Genomic DNA, 17,856 nt, shown 5'->3' on the forward strand with positions numbered 1-17,856 from the left:
TAGAGAGAGAGAGAGAGAGAGAGAGAGAGAGAGAGAGAGAGAGAGAATCAGGGGGAAAATCATTCCAGTGTCTCATTGTGCCTCTGTTTTTTCCCATCCTTAAGGGGTCACTCTGGGTTGCTATATCATTTTCTCTTTCTTTGTAACCGGAAAGTTCTAAATATTTTAAATTCTTGGTTATGGTTGGCTCGTTGTGGTTTATCATGTTGTTTCTTTTCTTTTTTTGCATCTGTGGTCAATTTTTTAAATTTATATTTGAACACTAGGAAGATTATATGTGACCCACTGGGAAAGTCTGCAGCACCTGCCTCAGAGTAATCTGCTCTGTAACAAGATGTCATAGATTCGGTGTAGTTTGCTTTCAGAAACTCTAGTGTGAACCAGAATGCATCTATTCTCTCTGTGAATTAATTCATGCAAGAAGAGAAATATAAGGAATCCTAAAGAAGGCTAGAGAAAACATTGAGCTTAAATCAGGGGGGCATCTCTGGGAACAGCCAGTTCCTCTGGATCAGAATCCTGAAGGTCAACTTCTGCTGATAAATGCATGGAGTCCCCATTGTGATAAAAAAAAATATTATGTATATACATTTACATTTGCACACAGCTAATTATATATGTCTCTCTAGAAAAAGGAATGTTTGTGTGTGTCTGTGTTGTCTCTGTCACAAACACACACAGGTACACATGCACATACAGAGTATGAATATCTGTGTCTCCAGATATTTCAACAAATAGCCCTCTATTTTCAACAATTATGCTAAATAAGTTAATTTAAATAATTAGGACATCTTGCTTAGAATATAGTTTCTGGTTGTCAGTGCTATCTTATTTACTGTTTCTTAAGAGTTAGGCACATTATCATTATTGTAATTGCTCAGGACATTAGGGCCCTGTGTGGTTTTCTGAGTGGCACATTTAGTTCATAATGCCTGAGAGAATTCTGGTGGCACTCACCCTCATTAACAACCCCAGGGAATAGCTCACTTGCTTTCAAGCTCTAATCTATTGAGTGTTGTCAGATTCCTTTGGGCATTTTTGATGGCGGTATTGAGTAGGGTATGATGTTAGAAAAAAAAAAGAAGTGATTTATGGTTGTCCTTTTGCATGTTAGCATGGTTGTCTTGCATTATTGTCAGATGTGATAGATGTGGAGTGGCCTCTTTGCTGCTGTCAACCCCTTTCCTTATTCCATTAATTCTATCCCCATTCCTCTTCTCCAAGAAGTTTCTCTTTTTATCACACCCTTTCTCCTCCTCATTTTTTCCCCATAAAAATAGTTTTTGATACCTTTTTGGGGTCATCTTTGTCTTTAAACAAGGAAGCATTAATTGAGTAGTTCATAGAGAACTGGCCTTTGAGGTGGCACACCCTGGGTTCAAGTCTTTCTTTTCCCACATACTGTCTGTGTAAACTTGGGTAAGTCACCTAAGCTTTTAATGCTCCCAGACAACTCTTTGAGACTCAGTTGCAGAGAGAAGCCAGTGGGGATTGGTAGACAAAGCTCCTCCTGGGGAACTTTCTATGAAAATCAATGAAATCACAGATCTGGTCACAAGCAAACAAACAATAATGTCCAAATATATTCCTTACCCTCCACTGCCCAGAGAGTCATCCCTTATGACAAAGAATAAAAGAAGGAGTAAAAAAAAGTTTAACAAAAAATATCTGTGTGTATGTGAGTCTGTGTGTGTGTATTTACTGAGTCTAAAAGCATATATAATGTTCCACACCCATAGGCCCTCATCTCTACAAAAATAGGATGCATTTTCTAATCTCTTCTCTGAGGTCAAGCTTATTTATTTTCATTCTACAGTACGAAGTTTCAGGGTTCTTCATTGTTTTCCTTTCCATTTACACTGTTGTAGTTCATTGCATATATAGTTTCTTGGTTCTGCTTACTTCACTTTTCATCAGTTTGTAGAATTCTTCCCACACTCCTCTGTATACTTTCGGTTCATCTTCTGTTAATAGCACAATAATATGCTGCCACGTTTATTCATCATTGTGTTTAGAGAGAGTCACCATGGTGTAATGGCTAGAGAACTGGCCTTCAAGTCTAGAAGGCCCAGGTTTAGGTATCTCCTCTCAGACACAGTGGTTGCTCTACTCCAGACAAGTCACACCCTTTAGTGCTCTAGGCAATGGCTGAAGACTTTAAGCTGGAGAGAAAGGCCCAACTTGCACTGGTAGATGAAACTTGTTCATTTTATGCCAATGAAATCATAATCTAAGCCCCTATCCAATTTGTTTAGTTATTCCTCAGTCGATGGGTATCTAATTTGTTTCTAATTCTTTACAACTACAAAAAATATATATCGCTATATATGGACTTTCTTTCTATCTTTGACTTCTTTGGAATCTGTGTCTAGCAGTGGGATCTCTGGGTCAAAGGATATTTTGGTCATTTCCTTAGCATAATTTCAAATTTCTCCCCAGAAGTTTGTCCATTTCACAGCTATTTTAGAAGACCAGTCTTTTTCACAACCACTCTAACACTGACCTTTGTCTCTTTTGTCACCTTTGCAAATTTGCAGGCTGTGAGGTGAAGACTTATTTTGCTTTGCAATTCTGTTACTGTTAGTGATTTGGAAAAATCTTTCTGCCAAGTCAGAACATACTTGTTAAATATTTATTTGTGTTCAGCACTGTGCTAAGCCCTGGGGCTACAAAAAAAAAGGCAAAAGACAGTCATTGCTCTCAAGGAGCTCACAGTCTAACAAGAGAGACAATGTGCAAACAACTACATATAAACAAATTATGTACTGGATAAATTGGAGATAACAGAGGAAGGGCACTAGCATTAAGGGAAAAAGGGAAAGGCTTCCAGAAGAAAGTGAGATTTTAGCTGGGGCTAAAGGAAGCCAGAAAACCCAGGAGGTTGGGATGAGGAGGGAAAGCATTCCAGGGGGAAAAAAAATCAGTGAAAAAAATGCCCAGTCAGGAGATGGCGTGTCTTGTTCCAGGAACAGAAAGGAGGTCAATGTCACTGGATCACAGAAAGCATGAAGGGTGTAAGATGATGGTTGTTAATGATTTGTAACTCTTCATAATTGTTATATCCTTAGACCACTTACCCATCAGGGTCTCTCCCTAAATTCCTTTGTCTCTTTATCCACCAGCTTATTTTCTGCTACTTATAAGAATGGCCAGATTTAGAAAATTTTAAATTTAACTTTAGTAAATTTTTAGTAAATTTAGAATAATTTTACATATATCTACCTATTTATATCTTAATGGTAGCCATCTCTAGGGCATGGGAGGAGGAAGGAAAGGGAAAAAAATGAAGAAAAAAGAAATTTACATGATAACTTTATTATATATTTAAAAGGAATAGCAAGTTGTACATAATAGATTTGCAGTTTCATGTGCAATCATCTGTTTTATTATGCTGTGTTATAGAAATGCTTGTTTTATTCCATCAATTAAAACAAATAAATGTGGGAAAAAAAGAATAAATGAATGTTGAACTTGAAAAAAGAGGCCATATTTCCCCAATCCTTAAAAAAATTCAGTTGATCCTGCCATCCCCACAAAATATTGCTCTATTTCTCTCTTGCCTTTTACAGCCAAACTCTTTGAAAAAAAGTTGCGTGTGGTCCTTTTCTCTCCTTTATTCCCTTCCCCTCACTTCTCCATCTTTTTCCATTCTGATTTCTGTCCTACCACTTGATTGTTGGCTATGAGCACCTTCATTGGTCTATAAGTCCCTTGAGAACTGGAACTGTCTTTTACCTTTTTTTGTATCTCCAGGCACAGTGCCTGAAAGATAGTAGGCACTCAATAAATGCTTATTGACTGACTGACTGACTCTCTGGTGTTATCAGTGATCTCTTTATTGTCAATCCAACGCCTTTTTCTTAATCCTCACACTACTTGACTTCTCTGTAGTATTTACCCTTATTGACTACCCACCTACTTCTAGATACTTTGTCTTCCGTGGCTGCTGGTGAAACTGTCCCATTGTAATTCTCCATCTACCTCTATGGATAATCTTTTTCTCCTCTTCAGAAACACCTCCCATGTCCCATCGACCAAGGAGGGATGTTTCCTAAGGCTCTGTCTTTGGGCTCTCCTCTCTCTCTATTTTTTTTAAGTGTTATCATCAGACCCCATCCATTCTCATCTCTATGCAGATGCTTCTCAAATCTTCATATTTAGCCCTCATTCCTTCTCCTGAGCACTAGTTTCCTATCTTCAGTGGTTCACTGGACCTTCCTACCATATTCTATATGCGTTGCAAATTCAACTGAACTGGTTATCTTTCCACCTAAACCTTCCCATCCTCCTAATTTCCCTGCTTCTGTTGAGAGCTCCATCATTCTTCCAGTCACCCAATTTGTAATCTAGGAGCCATCCTTGATCATTCCTTCTTACTCTCCACCCATTCATATTCAATCTGTTGCCAAATCTTATTGATTCTACCTCCCAGGCTCTTGTAGTGAGTGGTCTCCTGACTAGTCTCCCTACATCCAGCATCCGTCTCCCCTTTCTTATTATCTAATCTCTATAAAATTATCAAATTGATATTCTTCAAGGATAGGTCTGACCATGACCAACCATATTACTCCCCTACTCAAGAACCTCTAGAAGTTCCCTATTGCCTCCAGAATAAAATACATAGTCATCTGTTTGGCACTTAAAATGGTTCACACTGACTCCAGCCTCATCTGTTTGGGGCAGCTTCTAATAGCAGCATCCATTTCTCAGGATTGTTGTGATAACAAATTGAGGTAATGTTATCTTAAGTCATAATAATAGTAATAACTAGCATTTGTATAGTGTTTTAAGGTCTTTGTAATGTAGTAAAATGTTTAAGTATAGATGTGACTAGGTGGTTTCTGAAGTTCCTATTGATTTTGTGAAATTCATTGAACTTTTCTCTTGACAGACCTCTGTTGGTCAGTTCCTTTCTTCCTTATTTGTCCTGGATGTAGGTAACTGGGGCAGGTAGGTGGCAGAGTGAATAGTGCACCGGCCCTGGAGTCAGGAGGACCTGAGTTCAAATCCGATCTCACACACTTGACATATTTACTAGCTGTGTGACCTTGGGCAAGTCACTTAACCCCAATTACCCTACCCTCTCCTCTCCAAAAAAAAAAAAGATATAGGTAACTTTTCTGGGCTGTGTCATGAGGTGGAGTTTGGCTTTACTGTTTCATATGTCTCATAGAAATGTGTTCTGCGAGACCTTCCCCTATGAATTCAGTCCATTGATGCAATAAACATTTTATAACCTGGCTCTGGTACTCATGTGACTCACACAAGTCACTTACTATATGTGGGTCTCAGTTTCCTTAATTGTAAAATGGACTAGATAATATATAATATCTTAGAAGAGAGAAGACAAGCAAACAACTACAATGTGAACATTTAAGCAAGGTACTATGAGAGTTCTTAAGAAGTTCTTTTGAGCTGCAGGGATCAGAGAAGGCTTTCTCAGGATGGTTATTGATCATGGTCTTCAAGGATGGTGCATGTAAGCAAAAGATCTCTTTTGAGTCACAGTTTTGCCATGGATTTGTGACCATGAGCAAGATCCTTAACCTCGGTGTACCTCAGTTTCCTCATTTGTAAATAATAGTAATAATTAACATGTAAATATAAAAATACTTAACAGTAACCACTGGTCATAATTAGCATTTACAAAGCACTTTAAGTTTTGCAAAGCCGTGTGTGTATGTATGTGTGTGTGTATAGATAGATAGATAGATAGATAGTACAATAATATGCTGCCACATAGTATATGTAGATATAGATATGCATATAATTTAATCTTCACAACAATACTATGAGATGGATGCCATTATTATTCCCATTTTGCAGATGAGGAGATTGAGACAGGCACAAGTTAAGTGACTTTCCCAGCTTCACACAGGTAGTGAATGTCTGAGGCAGGATTTGAACTCAGGTCTTCTTGACTCCAAGTTCAGCACTGTATTCATTATACTAGCTTGCTGTCCCCTATAAAATGAGGGCGTTGAACTAGATGATTTCTCAGGTCCCTTCTACCTATAGTAGCACTGTGTTTCTATAACATTTAACCTAGGGTCCTCCAAAGTTTTTGGATTTACATGGTCAAGTTCAATCCTAGGTTGTTATTCAGTCATTTTTCTTGGCAATGATACTGGAGTGGTTTGCCATTTCCTTGTTCACTTCATATTACAAATGAGAAAAATGAGGTAAACAGGGTTAAGTGATTAACCCAGGGTCATATAGCTATTAAGAGTCTGCAGCCAGATTTGAATTCAGAAAGATGAGTCTTCCTGACTCCAGACCTGGCACTCTCTTCACTGTGCCTTCAATTTGCCCTTCAATACTAGGCCCTGAAACCAAATAGTCAGTTTCTCTCTGTGGCTCCTTATCCAAACCTGGACTTCTTTGGGGGTGAGAGAGAAAATGAGAGGAAGGGATATGCTTTTAAGAAATATTTGACTAGAGCCCTTTAATGCTTCCATACACTGGTGCAAGAGAGAAAGAAACCCATATCTCAAAAAAAAAAAAATAGGAAGGAGGAGAAAAGACTAGATTACATACCCACAGAGATTTTTGTCATATAATCTGATAAAGTCCAGATGCTTTGCTTAAGTTAGAAAAATGTGTGTAATTTTAGCATGAAACAATTCTAGGCCTAATCACAAACTTACTCCCCAAGTCATATGTTCCATGCTCTTAAGTCTTGTTTCTGTTAGGGTCTTTCTGTGCTAATGAATGCAGAAACGCTTTTTAATTACTGTTTTTCAAGAAACAGCTCCACACAGTTCAGTCAAAGTGAGGGATTTAGCCAAAATGATGGGGAAATTGGATAGCAGTGTGGAAATCTCGTAAAAGAGAACCACATTTTAAATGAGCTAAGTTCAGTTTGGGAGGAATAGTGTTTTGAGTTTCCAGGAAAGCCTAATCATATCCTCCTCAGAAGCAGAAAACTTAGATATTAAAATGTCATTTCTTATCAAGAATAGGGCATGTCAGGGGCGGCAAGGTGGCTCAGAGAGTAAGAGTACCGGCTCCAGTGTTGGGATGACCTGGAGATTGAATCCCGGGCTCAGACATTCAACACCACACCCAGAAATAACTGGTAACTTTGAGCAAGTTACTTAAACCCGATTGCTTAAAAATAAAAAAAAAGAATAGGGCATGTGGTGATTTGCATTTTTTGTAAATATAATGCTGATATATCTGTTGAAAAGGGGGGGAGTTGCGGGGAGATTATATTTTGAATTATTTCCAAAAAGCAAACTCAAAATTACTTTAGTATTCCATAAATTGATTTGATGCTCTGTTAATCTGTGAGCTATATATTATCTAGGGTCTAGAAGTGAGGTATGGATGCCCTACTGCAGCCAATTTACCACCGAAAGTTTTAAATTCTAAGAAATTCTAAGGAAAATAAATAAAGACATATTCAAAGGAAGAAAAGAGTATGTTTCTAAATCATAGAATCCCAGTATTGGAAAGGACTTTAGAGGCCATCTATTTCAAATTATAGCACAAAAAAAATCCACCTTACAGAATTCCAACAAGTGATCAGCCACCACTGAAGCTCTGAACTGAGGGAAAGCCCACTCCCTCCTGACACAGTCCAACCAAGTCCACTTTTCAGGAGTTGTAATAGCCAGAAGTAAGGGGCTAGGTGGCACCATAGTGGATAGGGTGCTGGGCCTGGAGTCAGGAAGACTCACCTTTCTGAGTTCAAATTTGGCCTCAGATACTTACTAGTTGTGTGACCCTAGGTAAATCACATTTGCCTGCTTGCCTCAGTTTCCTTATCTATACAATGAACTGGAAAAGGAAATGGCAAACCACTTCAGTACCTTTACCAAGAAAAGCCCAAATGGGGTCACAAAGGGTCAGACCCAACTGAAAAACAACTCAACAACCACCACAACAGCAAAAAATGTAGAAAATTTTTCCTGGAATTAAGACTCTATCTCCCATTCTGCAAATTTCACCCCTTGTTTCTCCTTCTCTTTGGGATCAAACAGAACAAGTCTAATCTCTTTTTAAATTATGGTCCTTCAAGTCTTACAGACAATTAGCATATCCTCCACCTAAGTCTTCTCTTTTTCAGGACAAACATCCCCAGTTTCTTCAACTAATCCTTATATTTTGGGCAGCTAGGTGGCACAGTAGATAGAGTTCAAATCCTGTATCAGACACTTGCTAACTGTGTGATCCTAGGCAAGTCACTTAACCTCTGCCTGCCTCAGTTTCCTTCTTTGTAAAATGGAGATAATAATAGTACCAACCTCCCAGGACTGTTGTGAAGATCAAATGAGATAATCATTATAAAGTACTTAGCACATTGCTGGGTTTATAGTAAACACTATATAAATGTTAGTGGTGATGATGATAATGATGTTGATAAATGGGTGATTATCAATCCTCTCACCATCTTAGTCAATCTCTGTTGTCTCCTACAATGAGACATCCCAAATTGAACAGAGTACTCCAAGAGTTAATCTGAATAGCATGGCATACAGTGGAACTATCACCATTATCCCTCTTTCACAGACATGAAGCCTTTCCTAAAATGTATCCTAGGATATGATGTTAACTTTTTTTTGGCTGCTAGATCACACTATTGAGGCATGCAGTCCACTAAGACCTGTAGATCTTTTTATATAAGAATTGTTATCTAGCAATTTCTTTGCCATTCTCTACTCAGTAAGTTTATTTTCTGAACTCATATGTAAGCACTTCATAGGATTGATCTGAATTTATTCCTTTAATATTTCTTATGATATTTAGTCCTTTGTTTTGTCTTGCTGCAACCTCTTTGTATGTTTTCCTTCAAAGGTAAGGTCTCAGCATTGTATTGATTGCAATCTGACAAACATGCCTTCTAAATCACTGGTTATAAATGACAAGGTGGGACAGCTAGGTGACACAGTGCTTAGAGCACTGGCCCTGGAGTCAGGAGGACCTGAGTTCAAATCCAGCCTCAGACACTTAACACTTACCTAGCCGAGTGACTTTGAGCAAGTCACTTAATCCCAATTGCCTTACCTTCCCCCCTCCAAAAAAAAAATGTCCAGGTGGTGGCTGTTCTGTGCTGGCTTAAGAAATATTGGGAGTTTTGTTTTCTATTTGATGTTCTGCTATTCTCTGAATGTGTCCCACATTTTCAAGCCTTTATAATTCCTCTATGCCTGGAATACTCTCCTCCTGGGAGTGCCTTTTACAGATTAGGAAAGTGAGGCATAGAGAGTGATGTGCCAGGGTCATACACCCAGAGGGGTGCTTAGAACCTTGACTGTCATAACTCTAAGCCTTACATTCTTTCCGCTACTCCACACTGTCTCTCTAATAGTTAACAATTAGAATTTCCTCAAAGTTGAATGAGCTGCTCCAATAGAAGTGGGTTTGCCCCTTAGGTCAAGTTAAGGCTGGATGAAAATTTGACACAGATGTAGTAGAGAGGATTCTCATTTATTTACAGGTTGGACTAGCTAGCATTTATATAACGCTGTAAGGTTTGCAAAGCAACTTTACAAATATTATCTCATCCAAAACTTACCACAATCCTAGGTTGTTATTATCCCCATTTTACAAGGGAAGAAATTGAGCCAGACAAAAGTTAAGTGACTTGCCCAGGATCACCCAGCTAGCACATATCTGAAGCGGGATTTGAACTCAGGTCTTGTAGACTCCAGATTCAGAGCTTTGTCTGTTTTGTCATCTAGCTGTAGGAGGTGGTATCTGAACTGTGGGGTTACACACCCACTTAGAGGACAGGGTATAGAGGATGATCCAGCAAAGGGGACAAACAAGAAGCAATCAGACAAGTAAAAAGAAAATCAGGAAAGAGCAGTATAGTGAAAATTTAGGGAAGAGAAAGTGACATGAAACGAGTTTCAAATGCTACACAGTTTAAGCAGAATGGAGAGTGCAAAAAAAAATGCACAATGGATTTAATAGTTAAGAGAGAGTAGTTTCAGTAAAGTCAAGGTGATAAGGCCAGTGACCAAGGGAAGTATTCTTGGAGAAGAAAGTGGCGTTTAAGTTGGTCCTTAAAAGAGAAATAGGATTTTTTTTTAAGACTGTGTCTATTTCATCTAGACTGGAAGTGCAAAGTCTGGTCATGGTCTCTATCCCAGTATGGATCCTACAGAAACTTTAACTTACTTTGTTTTTCTGACTTGACCCCCCTTAGGCAGCCTAGTGGCCCTCAGTTCCAGGGGGCACCTCATATTGGTGCCAGCCTTAGTGCAGATACCTATGGACTTCAGCCCTACTACAACTCAGAACTTCTAAACTTGAGTGATCCACCAACCCCAACCTCCCCTGTACCAAGAATTAAAGTTGTGTCCCTACCACACTTGGCCGACAGGTAGGATTTCAAAAGGCAAATATGGGTAATTCTCAGAGACAGGAATTCCAAGAATAGTAGAGAAATAAAAGTTTAAAAATATAGGATACGTTCATAGAATATTGATCTAGTTTCACTGGGGCATGGATTACATGAGGAGAGTTCTATCAGATAAAGCTGAAGAGTATAGGTACAACAGAACTTCTTTCCAAAAATATTTCCTCCCAATTACATATAAAAACAATCTTTAACATTAGGGTTTTTTTTTTAAGTTTTGAGTTCCAAATTCCATCCTTCCCTGTCTTTCCTCTCCCCTCCTTGCGATGGTAAGCAGTCTGGTATAGGTTATACATGTGCAATCAAGTAAAACATTTCCATAGTAGTCATTTTGTGGAAGAAAACAAGAAAGAAAGAAAGAAAGAAAGAAAGAAAGAAAGAAAGAAAGAAAGAAAGAAAGAAAGAAAGAAAGAAAGAAAGAAAGAAAGAAAGAAAGAAAGAAAGAAAGAAAGAGAGAAAGAGAGAAAGAGAGAGAGAGAGTGGAATGAAGGAAGGAAGGAAGGAAGGAAGGAAGAAAGAAAGAAAGAAAGAAAGAAAGAAAGAAAGAAAGAAAGAAAGAAAGAAAGAAAGAAAGAAAGAAAGAAAGAAAAGAAGGGAGGAAGGGAGGGAGAAAAAGAAAGGGAGGAAGGAAGGAAGGAAGAAAGGAAGGAAGGAAGGAACGAAGGAAGGAAGGAAGGAAGGAAGGAAGGGAGGGAGGGAGAAAAAGAATGCTTTAGTCTGTATTCAAATTCCATCTATGTGTTCTCTGGATGTGGATAGCATTTTCCATCATGAGTGCTTTGGACCTGCTTTGGATCATTGTATTGCTGAAAATATTCACAATTGTTTGTCATACAGTGCTGCTGTTGCTGTGTACAATGTTTTCTTAGTTCTGCTCATTGCACTTTGTATTAGTTCATGTAAATCTTTCTAGGTTTTTCTGAAATCTTCCTGTTTATCATTTCTTATAGCACAATATTATTACATTACAATAATATGCCTCAGCTTTTTCAGCCATTCCCCAATTGATGGACATCCCATCAATTTCCAATTTTTAGCACAAAAAGACCTGCTGTAAATATTTTTGTACAAATAGGTTCTCCCCCCCCTTCTTTGTATCTCTTTGGGGGTACAAATCTAATCTAATCTATGCCCTTTGGACATAGTTCCAAATTGTTCTCCAGAATGGTTAGATTAGTTCGCAATTCCACCAACAGTGTGTTAGTGTCCCCAGGTTTCTGGCGTCCCCTCCAACATTTTCATTTTCCTTTTCTGTCATATTAACCAATTTGATAGGTGTGAGGTCATACTTCAGAGTTGTTTTAATTTGCATTTCTCTAATCATTAGTGTTTAGATCATTTTGATATGAACATAGATAGCTTTGATTTCTTTGTCTGAAAATTGTAGAACAGTGCTTCTTTACTTTGTGTGTGTGTGTGTGTGTGTGTGTGATGCTTTTGACAGTCTGAAGAAGACTATGGACCCCTTCTCAGAATTATGTTTTTAAAACCATAAAGCAGAAATACCTAGAATTACAAAGGAAACTATATCGAGATAAAGACATATTTTTTCCCATCCAGGTTCATGAATCCCCTGAAATCCACAGATTATTTGGAGATCTATGGACCCCATGTTAGTAAACCCTGGGCAAAAGCCACATTATTGAAGGGCCCTGAATACCAAGCTAGAGTTTGGACTTTATCTACTAGGTGACTATTGTAAAAGACTATTTTAATTAGCAGACCCTTTTGCAAAGAAGTTCAGTCTTTAACATTCAACTTTTTCATTCGGTGACTTCAATTATTTCTCCTGGCTTGATTTAGTTAACTGGCATTGAAAAAGACCTTCTCTGTTTGATCCCTCCATATTGTTGTTTATTACATTCAGATAGTATTTGAATATTGCCTAATTTGGAAATATTAATGAACAAGTAATGAAGAAACAGGTGTTTTTCTTTCTCATATTTTTTCCTTGTCCTGGATTGAATATGAGAGGCCTGAGTGTTCTTCACTCTTACAAATGATAGACCAGGTTTATCTTTTTATTACAACGATAACTCTTTTCCTTCAGACTCTTCCCAAAGAGAATACCAACACTAATTCTTGGCAGAGTTTTGGTTAACGTTTATAGGTTAACATAACCTTCTGTTCCTTGAACAAGACACTACATCTTCTGACTTCTTGCAGTTTCTCCAGCTGTCCCCCTGGAATGTTCTCCCTCCTCATCTCATACTCTCAGCTAAAATCCCACTTTCTATAGGAAAACTTTCCCCATCCCCCTTAATGCTAATTAGTTCCTTTCCTCCGTTAATTATCTCCAATTTAATTTGTATATGCTATATATATTCTGTTTCCCCCATTAGATTGTGAACTTTTTTTTGCGAGCAGGGACAATTTTTTACCTTTTTTTTTTTTTGTATTGCCAGCCAGCACCAAACACAGTGCTTGGCACATAGTAGGTGCTTAATGTTAATTGACTAACAATTGTAATAATCTAATTTTTCCCCTTTTCCATTTGCAGCTGAACCTCTGACACCAGGATGGGGAAACAGAACAGCAAACTGCGCCCAGAGGTGATGCAGGATTTGCTAGAAAGCACAGACTTTACTGAGCATGAGATCCAGGAATGGTATAAAGGCTTCTTGAGAGACTGCCCAAGTGGTCATTTATCCATGGAGGAATTTAAGAAAATATATGGGAACTTTTTTCCTTATGGGGACGCTTCCAAATTTGCAGAGCACGTATTCCGCACTTTTGATGCCAACGGAGATGGAACAATAGACTTTAGGGAATTCATCATTGCCCTGAGTGTAACATCGAGAGGGAAACTGGAGCAGAAGCTGAAATGGGCCTTTAGCATGTATGACCTGGACGGGAACGGGTACATCAGCAAGGCTGAAATGCTGGAGATTGTTCAGGTAGGTCTTTTTGTCCATCTTCTCTCCTGAATTCTTGACCTCAGATAATATCAGAAGCACCAGAACCAAATTCATGCCCCAGATTAGGGACAGAGTGAAGTAGTAGATTGTGCCCTAGAGGATTCAAACCCTGCCTCAGACACTTACCTAGCTGTGTGACCCTGTGCAAATCACTTGAACCAATCTGAGTTTCAGTATTCTCATTTATAAAATGAGAAGGTTGGATTCAATAACCTCTAAAATCCCTCCCAGTTTTATAATCCTAAAAGGAAGAAAAACTATGAAGGTTTTTTAGTAAGATCCTTTCATTTTCAGAAATATGTTTAAGGGATGGGTAAAGGGAGTAGCAAAAGAGACAGAGAGATGGATGCTTGTTATAAAATGCTTAAGGAAGCCAGATTCTTTTCCCAAGCAGCAAACCCCAAAAAGGGAGGAAGTGGTGACCAACTTGTAAAGCATCTCAATCTAGTAAGATCTAAGAATATCACAAAGGCCTAGAGAGGAAAGAGTATGGAGAGTCGTTAACAAAGCTAAAGGTAACAGAGATGTTGACAAGGACAGAAAATAACATCATCTCTGGCAACTGAGAGATCATTGACAACTTAGGAAAGAGCAGCTTAAGTGTTAAGGTCAGAAGCCAGACTGCAAAAGATCATGGGGTCATGGAACTAGAGCTGGAAGGGACATCTTAAAAGACAATGGAGTCCAAACTGTGATCAAGAATCCCTTAGAAGAAATGGGGTAGACTTCATAGTCAATAAAAGGATGAGAAAAGCTGTACTGAGGTATAATCTCAAAAACAGCAGAATGGTATCTGTTTTAATCCAGGGCAAACCAATCAGCATCACAGTAATGCAAATTTGTTCTCCAGCCATTGATGCCAAAGAGGCTAACGTTGATCAATTCTATAAAGAACTACAAAATCTTCTAGAAATAACACCCCCCCCAAAATGTCACATTCGTCATAATAGATTAGAATGCTAAATTAGAAAATCAAAAGATAATTGGAATAACAGGCAAGTTTGGCCTTGGAGTACAAAATAAAGCAGGGGAGAGACTAATAGAGTTTTGTTGAGATAACTCCTTTTCAATCTAAAGAACTTTAATTAGATTGAAAAGACTCTAGGCAACTCTCTTTTCCTAACCATTGTTAGGTATGTTCTATCACTGGCTGAAGGTTTGTCATGGTCCAGAAATCCACATCCTGTCATCAGATATATCTCTTTAACCAGTGACTCAGGAAGTGGTGTGATGATGCCAGATACCAGGAAGAAGTATAGCAAGCTTCCCTCCCCAAAATGAAAACATCATCGTCAAAGTCCAGAGTTTCCAGCTCAAAGTAAAAGTGCTGCAAGCAGCCAAAAAGAAAGCATTTAAGTACCAAGAAACCACAGTCAGAATTACACATCATTTAACAGTCATACACATAAAGGAACGGAGAGCTTGGAATGTAATATTCCAGAAATCAAAGGCCTAAAGGCTTACAACCAAGAATAATTTATCAGCAAAACTATGGGAAAATGGACCTTTAATGAAATAGAGAGTGTCTAAGCAATCCTGATGAAAAGACCAGAGCTGTGTAAAAACTTTGAAGTGTAAAAATAGAAGTTAAAAGAAACATTTACTGGATAAATATGAGTGAATAATCATAAAGGACTGTTTGTATTTCAATATGGGGAGATTATACATTTCTCTACTGAACCCTATTAACATCAGGGGTCACAGAAGGCCTCTAATTAGACACAGGGCCTGGGAATGGTTCTGTTATGTCTTGATTATGTTAAAAGCAGAATAGATACAAGTCATTCCCCAAATGATAAATGGTCAAAGGATGTAAACAGGCAGTTTTCAGACAAAAAAAAAAAAACAAAGCTATCTATAGTTATATATAAATGCTCTAAATCACCATCAATGAGAAAAATGCAAATTAAAACAACTGTGAGGTGGTACCTCACACCTATCAGATTGGCTAATATGGCAGAAAAAGAAAATAAGAGGATGTGGGAAAATTGTTGGTAGAACTGTGAGCTGATTCAACCATTCTGGAGAACAATTTGTAACTGCTCGAATTGTGCATACCCTTTGATCCAGCAATACCGCTTCTAAGTCTGTACCCCAATGAGATCGTAAAAAAGGGGAGAGGACCTACATGTAAAAAAAATATTTGTAGCAGCCCTTTTTATGGTGGCAAAGAATTGGAAATTGTGAGGAGATATCCAACAATTGGGGAATGGCTGAACAAGTTGTGATATATAAATGTAATGGAATAATACTGTGCTATAAGAAATGATGTGTAGGCAGATTTCAGAAAAACCTGAAAAGACTTATATGGACTGATGCAAAGTGAAATGAGTAGACCCTGGAGAACATTGTATATTGTAATAGCAACATTGTGGGATGGTCAACTGTATTTGACTTAGCTATTTTCAGTAATACAATGATCCAAGACAATTCCATAAAACTTGTGATGGAAAATACTATCCAATCTAGAGAAAGAACTGATGGAGTCTGAAAGCAGAGTGAAGCATGTTATTCTCACTTTCTTCATTTTTTGTGGTCTTTTCCCTTTTGCAAACTGTAATTTTTCTGGAAACTGTTTCTTCTTTCACAACATTACTAATATGGAAATAAGTTTTTACATAATTGCACATATATAATCTGTATCAGATTGCTTACTCTTTTAGGGAAGGGGAGGGAAGGGAGGAAGAGAGAAAATTCGGAACTAAAATTTTATTTAAAATGCACATTAAAATTGTCTTTACATATAATTTGAAAAACACTATTAGAAATGCTTTTTAAAAAGAAAAATGGAAGTAGAATAGAGGGGAAGAGATGGGACTGGGAGATAAAAAGGAAGATTAGAGAAAATTATCTCACATAATCAGAGCACATATATAGAAGTTCATACAAACAAGGATAAAAGGGTGTGTGGAGGGGAATAGGTGACACTTGAATCTCACTTTCATTTGAAATGGTCAAAGGAGGGAACAACACACACACACACAGTTGGCTATAGAAGTACAATTCACTAAGTAGGGAAACATGAGGGAAAGGGAGAAGGGACGGGGAAATAAGGAGTATAGATTAAGGGAGAGATTGTTCAGTCGTTTCAGTTGTGTCTGATTCTTTGTGACCCCATTTGGGGTTTTCTTGGCAGAGATAATAAAGTGTTTTGCCATTTCCTTCTCCAACTCATTTTACAGATGAGGAAACTGAGGCAAGCATGGTTAAGTGACTTGCCTAGGGTCACACAGCTAGTAAGTGTCTGAGGCCAGATTTGATGAGTCCTCCTGACTCCAAATCCAGTCTCTATTCTCTGCAACCCCTAGCTGCGTATTCAGTAGTGCTCTTGTATTTGACCAGAGGATTCCTCAGGTCCACTATGACCAGTGGCACACATATGTTAAACAAGTGACCAGAAGTTAAGAAAGCAGTCAGCAGCAGCAATGGAATGAGAATAAGACAAGGCAAGGTACTAGTAACTTAATTCCAAAGGACACTGAGGTAGAAATGCAGCTCTTGATTTGTTCATTTTCAGAACTATTAGAAGTTCTAATCTAAAAGGAGACCATAATAGCCAAAGTCTTTGTCATGGCACCAATTTAATTCACTCATTAGGCAAAAGAAATGAGAAAAATATACAACCAGTGAGTCCTTTCAGGTACTTATTTTAACAAGTTCTGGCAGAAATTCCTGTCCCAGCCAGTTGGTACAGTTGCTGTTCCTAAAGCTGAAGCTGTGGATGGGCTTCCTTGATGAGATAGTTAATAACATGATGCTGGAACTCCTCTGGTTGGTCAGAAACAAGACCGTATTCTCTGTCACTGAGCTCCCCTGTCTTGACAGGTGCAAAAGAAAAAAACAGACAATGCTTCTGAAATTGGGTGACCCAGGTGAGATGGGCAGAAAGGCCAGGCAGACAATAGGAGCACCTTCAAGCAAAACCCTAACTCTGAAGGGAAAGAATCTATGTATCACTCAGTGACTGACATGGAGTGGTGTTTAATAAGTGCCCAGTGAGTTGAATCTAATTGAACTGGATTGAAACAAATTGAAAGTGCTTTGTAAACTGCAAGGCCCATGCATACACAAAGTATTGTTCCCCCCTCCCCATCCTTACCCCCACCTCAGCTGTTATTGCGATCAGTTTGGCTTCCTTCAAAGAGAAAGAAAGCTGGGATTTGACTCTTAACTTGGACTGGTTTATTTAATCAGTTATGAACCATGTTCATGTTGATTTGGCCTGGAATGCCTTTCATGCTGAGTTTCAGGAGCCTGTTGCTTCAGGGGGGGAAAGAAATGGAAAACACATAAAAAGGAAGAAATACTGAAGGGTAGGGTACACGCACATGTATAGATTTACTTCCACATGCTTTGAGATCCAACCTAGACCTGACTGGGCAGGGAAGGGCTGAACTGAGCTAGGACAGACCCCTTGCTGCCCCATAGTGCTTTATTCACCCAGAGACAAGAATAGGACATTTCAATCTTAATTAAAAACAGGATGTCCCTGTTAGTTCTTTTATTGACATGGCTAAAAATAAAGTAGAGAAGCAGCCTAGCTTCTCTCTCCTCTCCTCTCCTCTCCTC

General features: G+C 38.4%; 1 protein-coding gene across 6 annotated transcripts in view; it reads left to right on the forward strand.

Annotated features, from left to right (window-relative positions):
* Window positions 1–17,856, forward strand: part of NCALD (neurocalcin delta) — a 586,363-nt gene that overhangs the window by 555,244 nt on the left and 13,263 nt on the right. For all 6 annotated transcript variants that reach the window (XM_069081045.1, XM_069081044.1, XM_069081042.1 and 3 more), the window contains one exon: window positions 12,870–13,266. In XM_069081045.1, coding sequence (XP_068937146.1) covers window positions 12,889–13,266 — 378 coding nt within the window. In that variant the 5' untranslated portion in view covers window positions 12,870–12,888. The remainder of the gene's footprint in view (window positions 1–12,869; window positions 13,267–17,856) is intronic.

This window comes from Petaurus breviceps, unplaced genomic scaffold (assembly GCF_028583685.1).
Source record: "Petaurus breviceps papuanus isolate PSGF00001 unplaced genomic scaffold, PetGlider_PUasm1.0 98, whole genome shotgun sequence".
Lineage (NCBI taxonomy): Eukaryota > Metazoa > Chordata > Mammalia > Diprotodontia > Petauridae > Petaurus > Petaurus breviceps.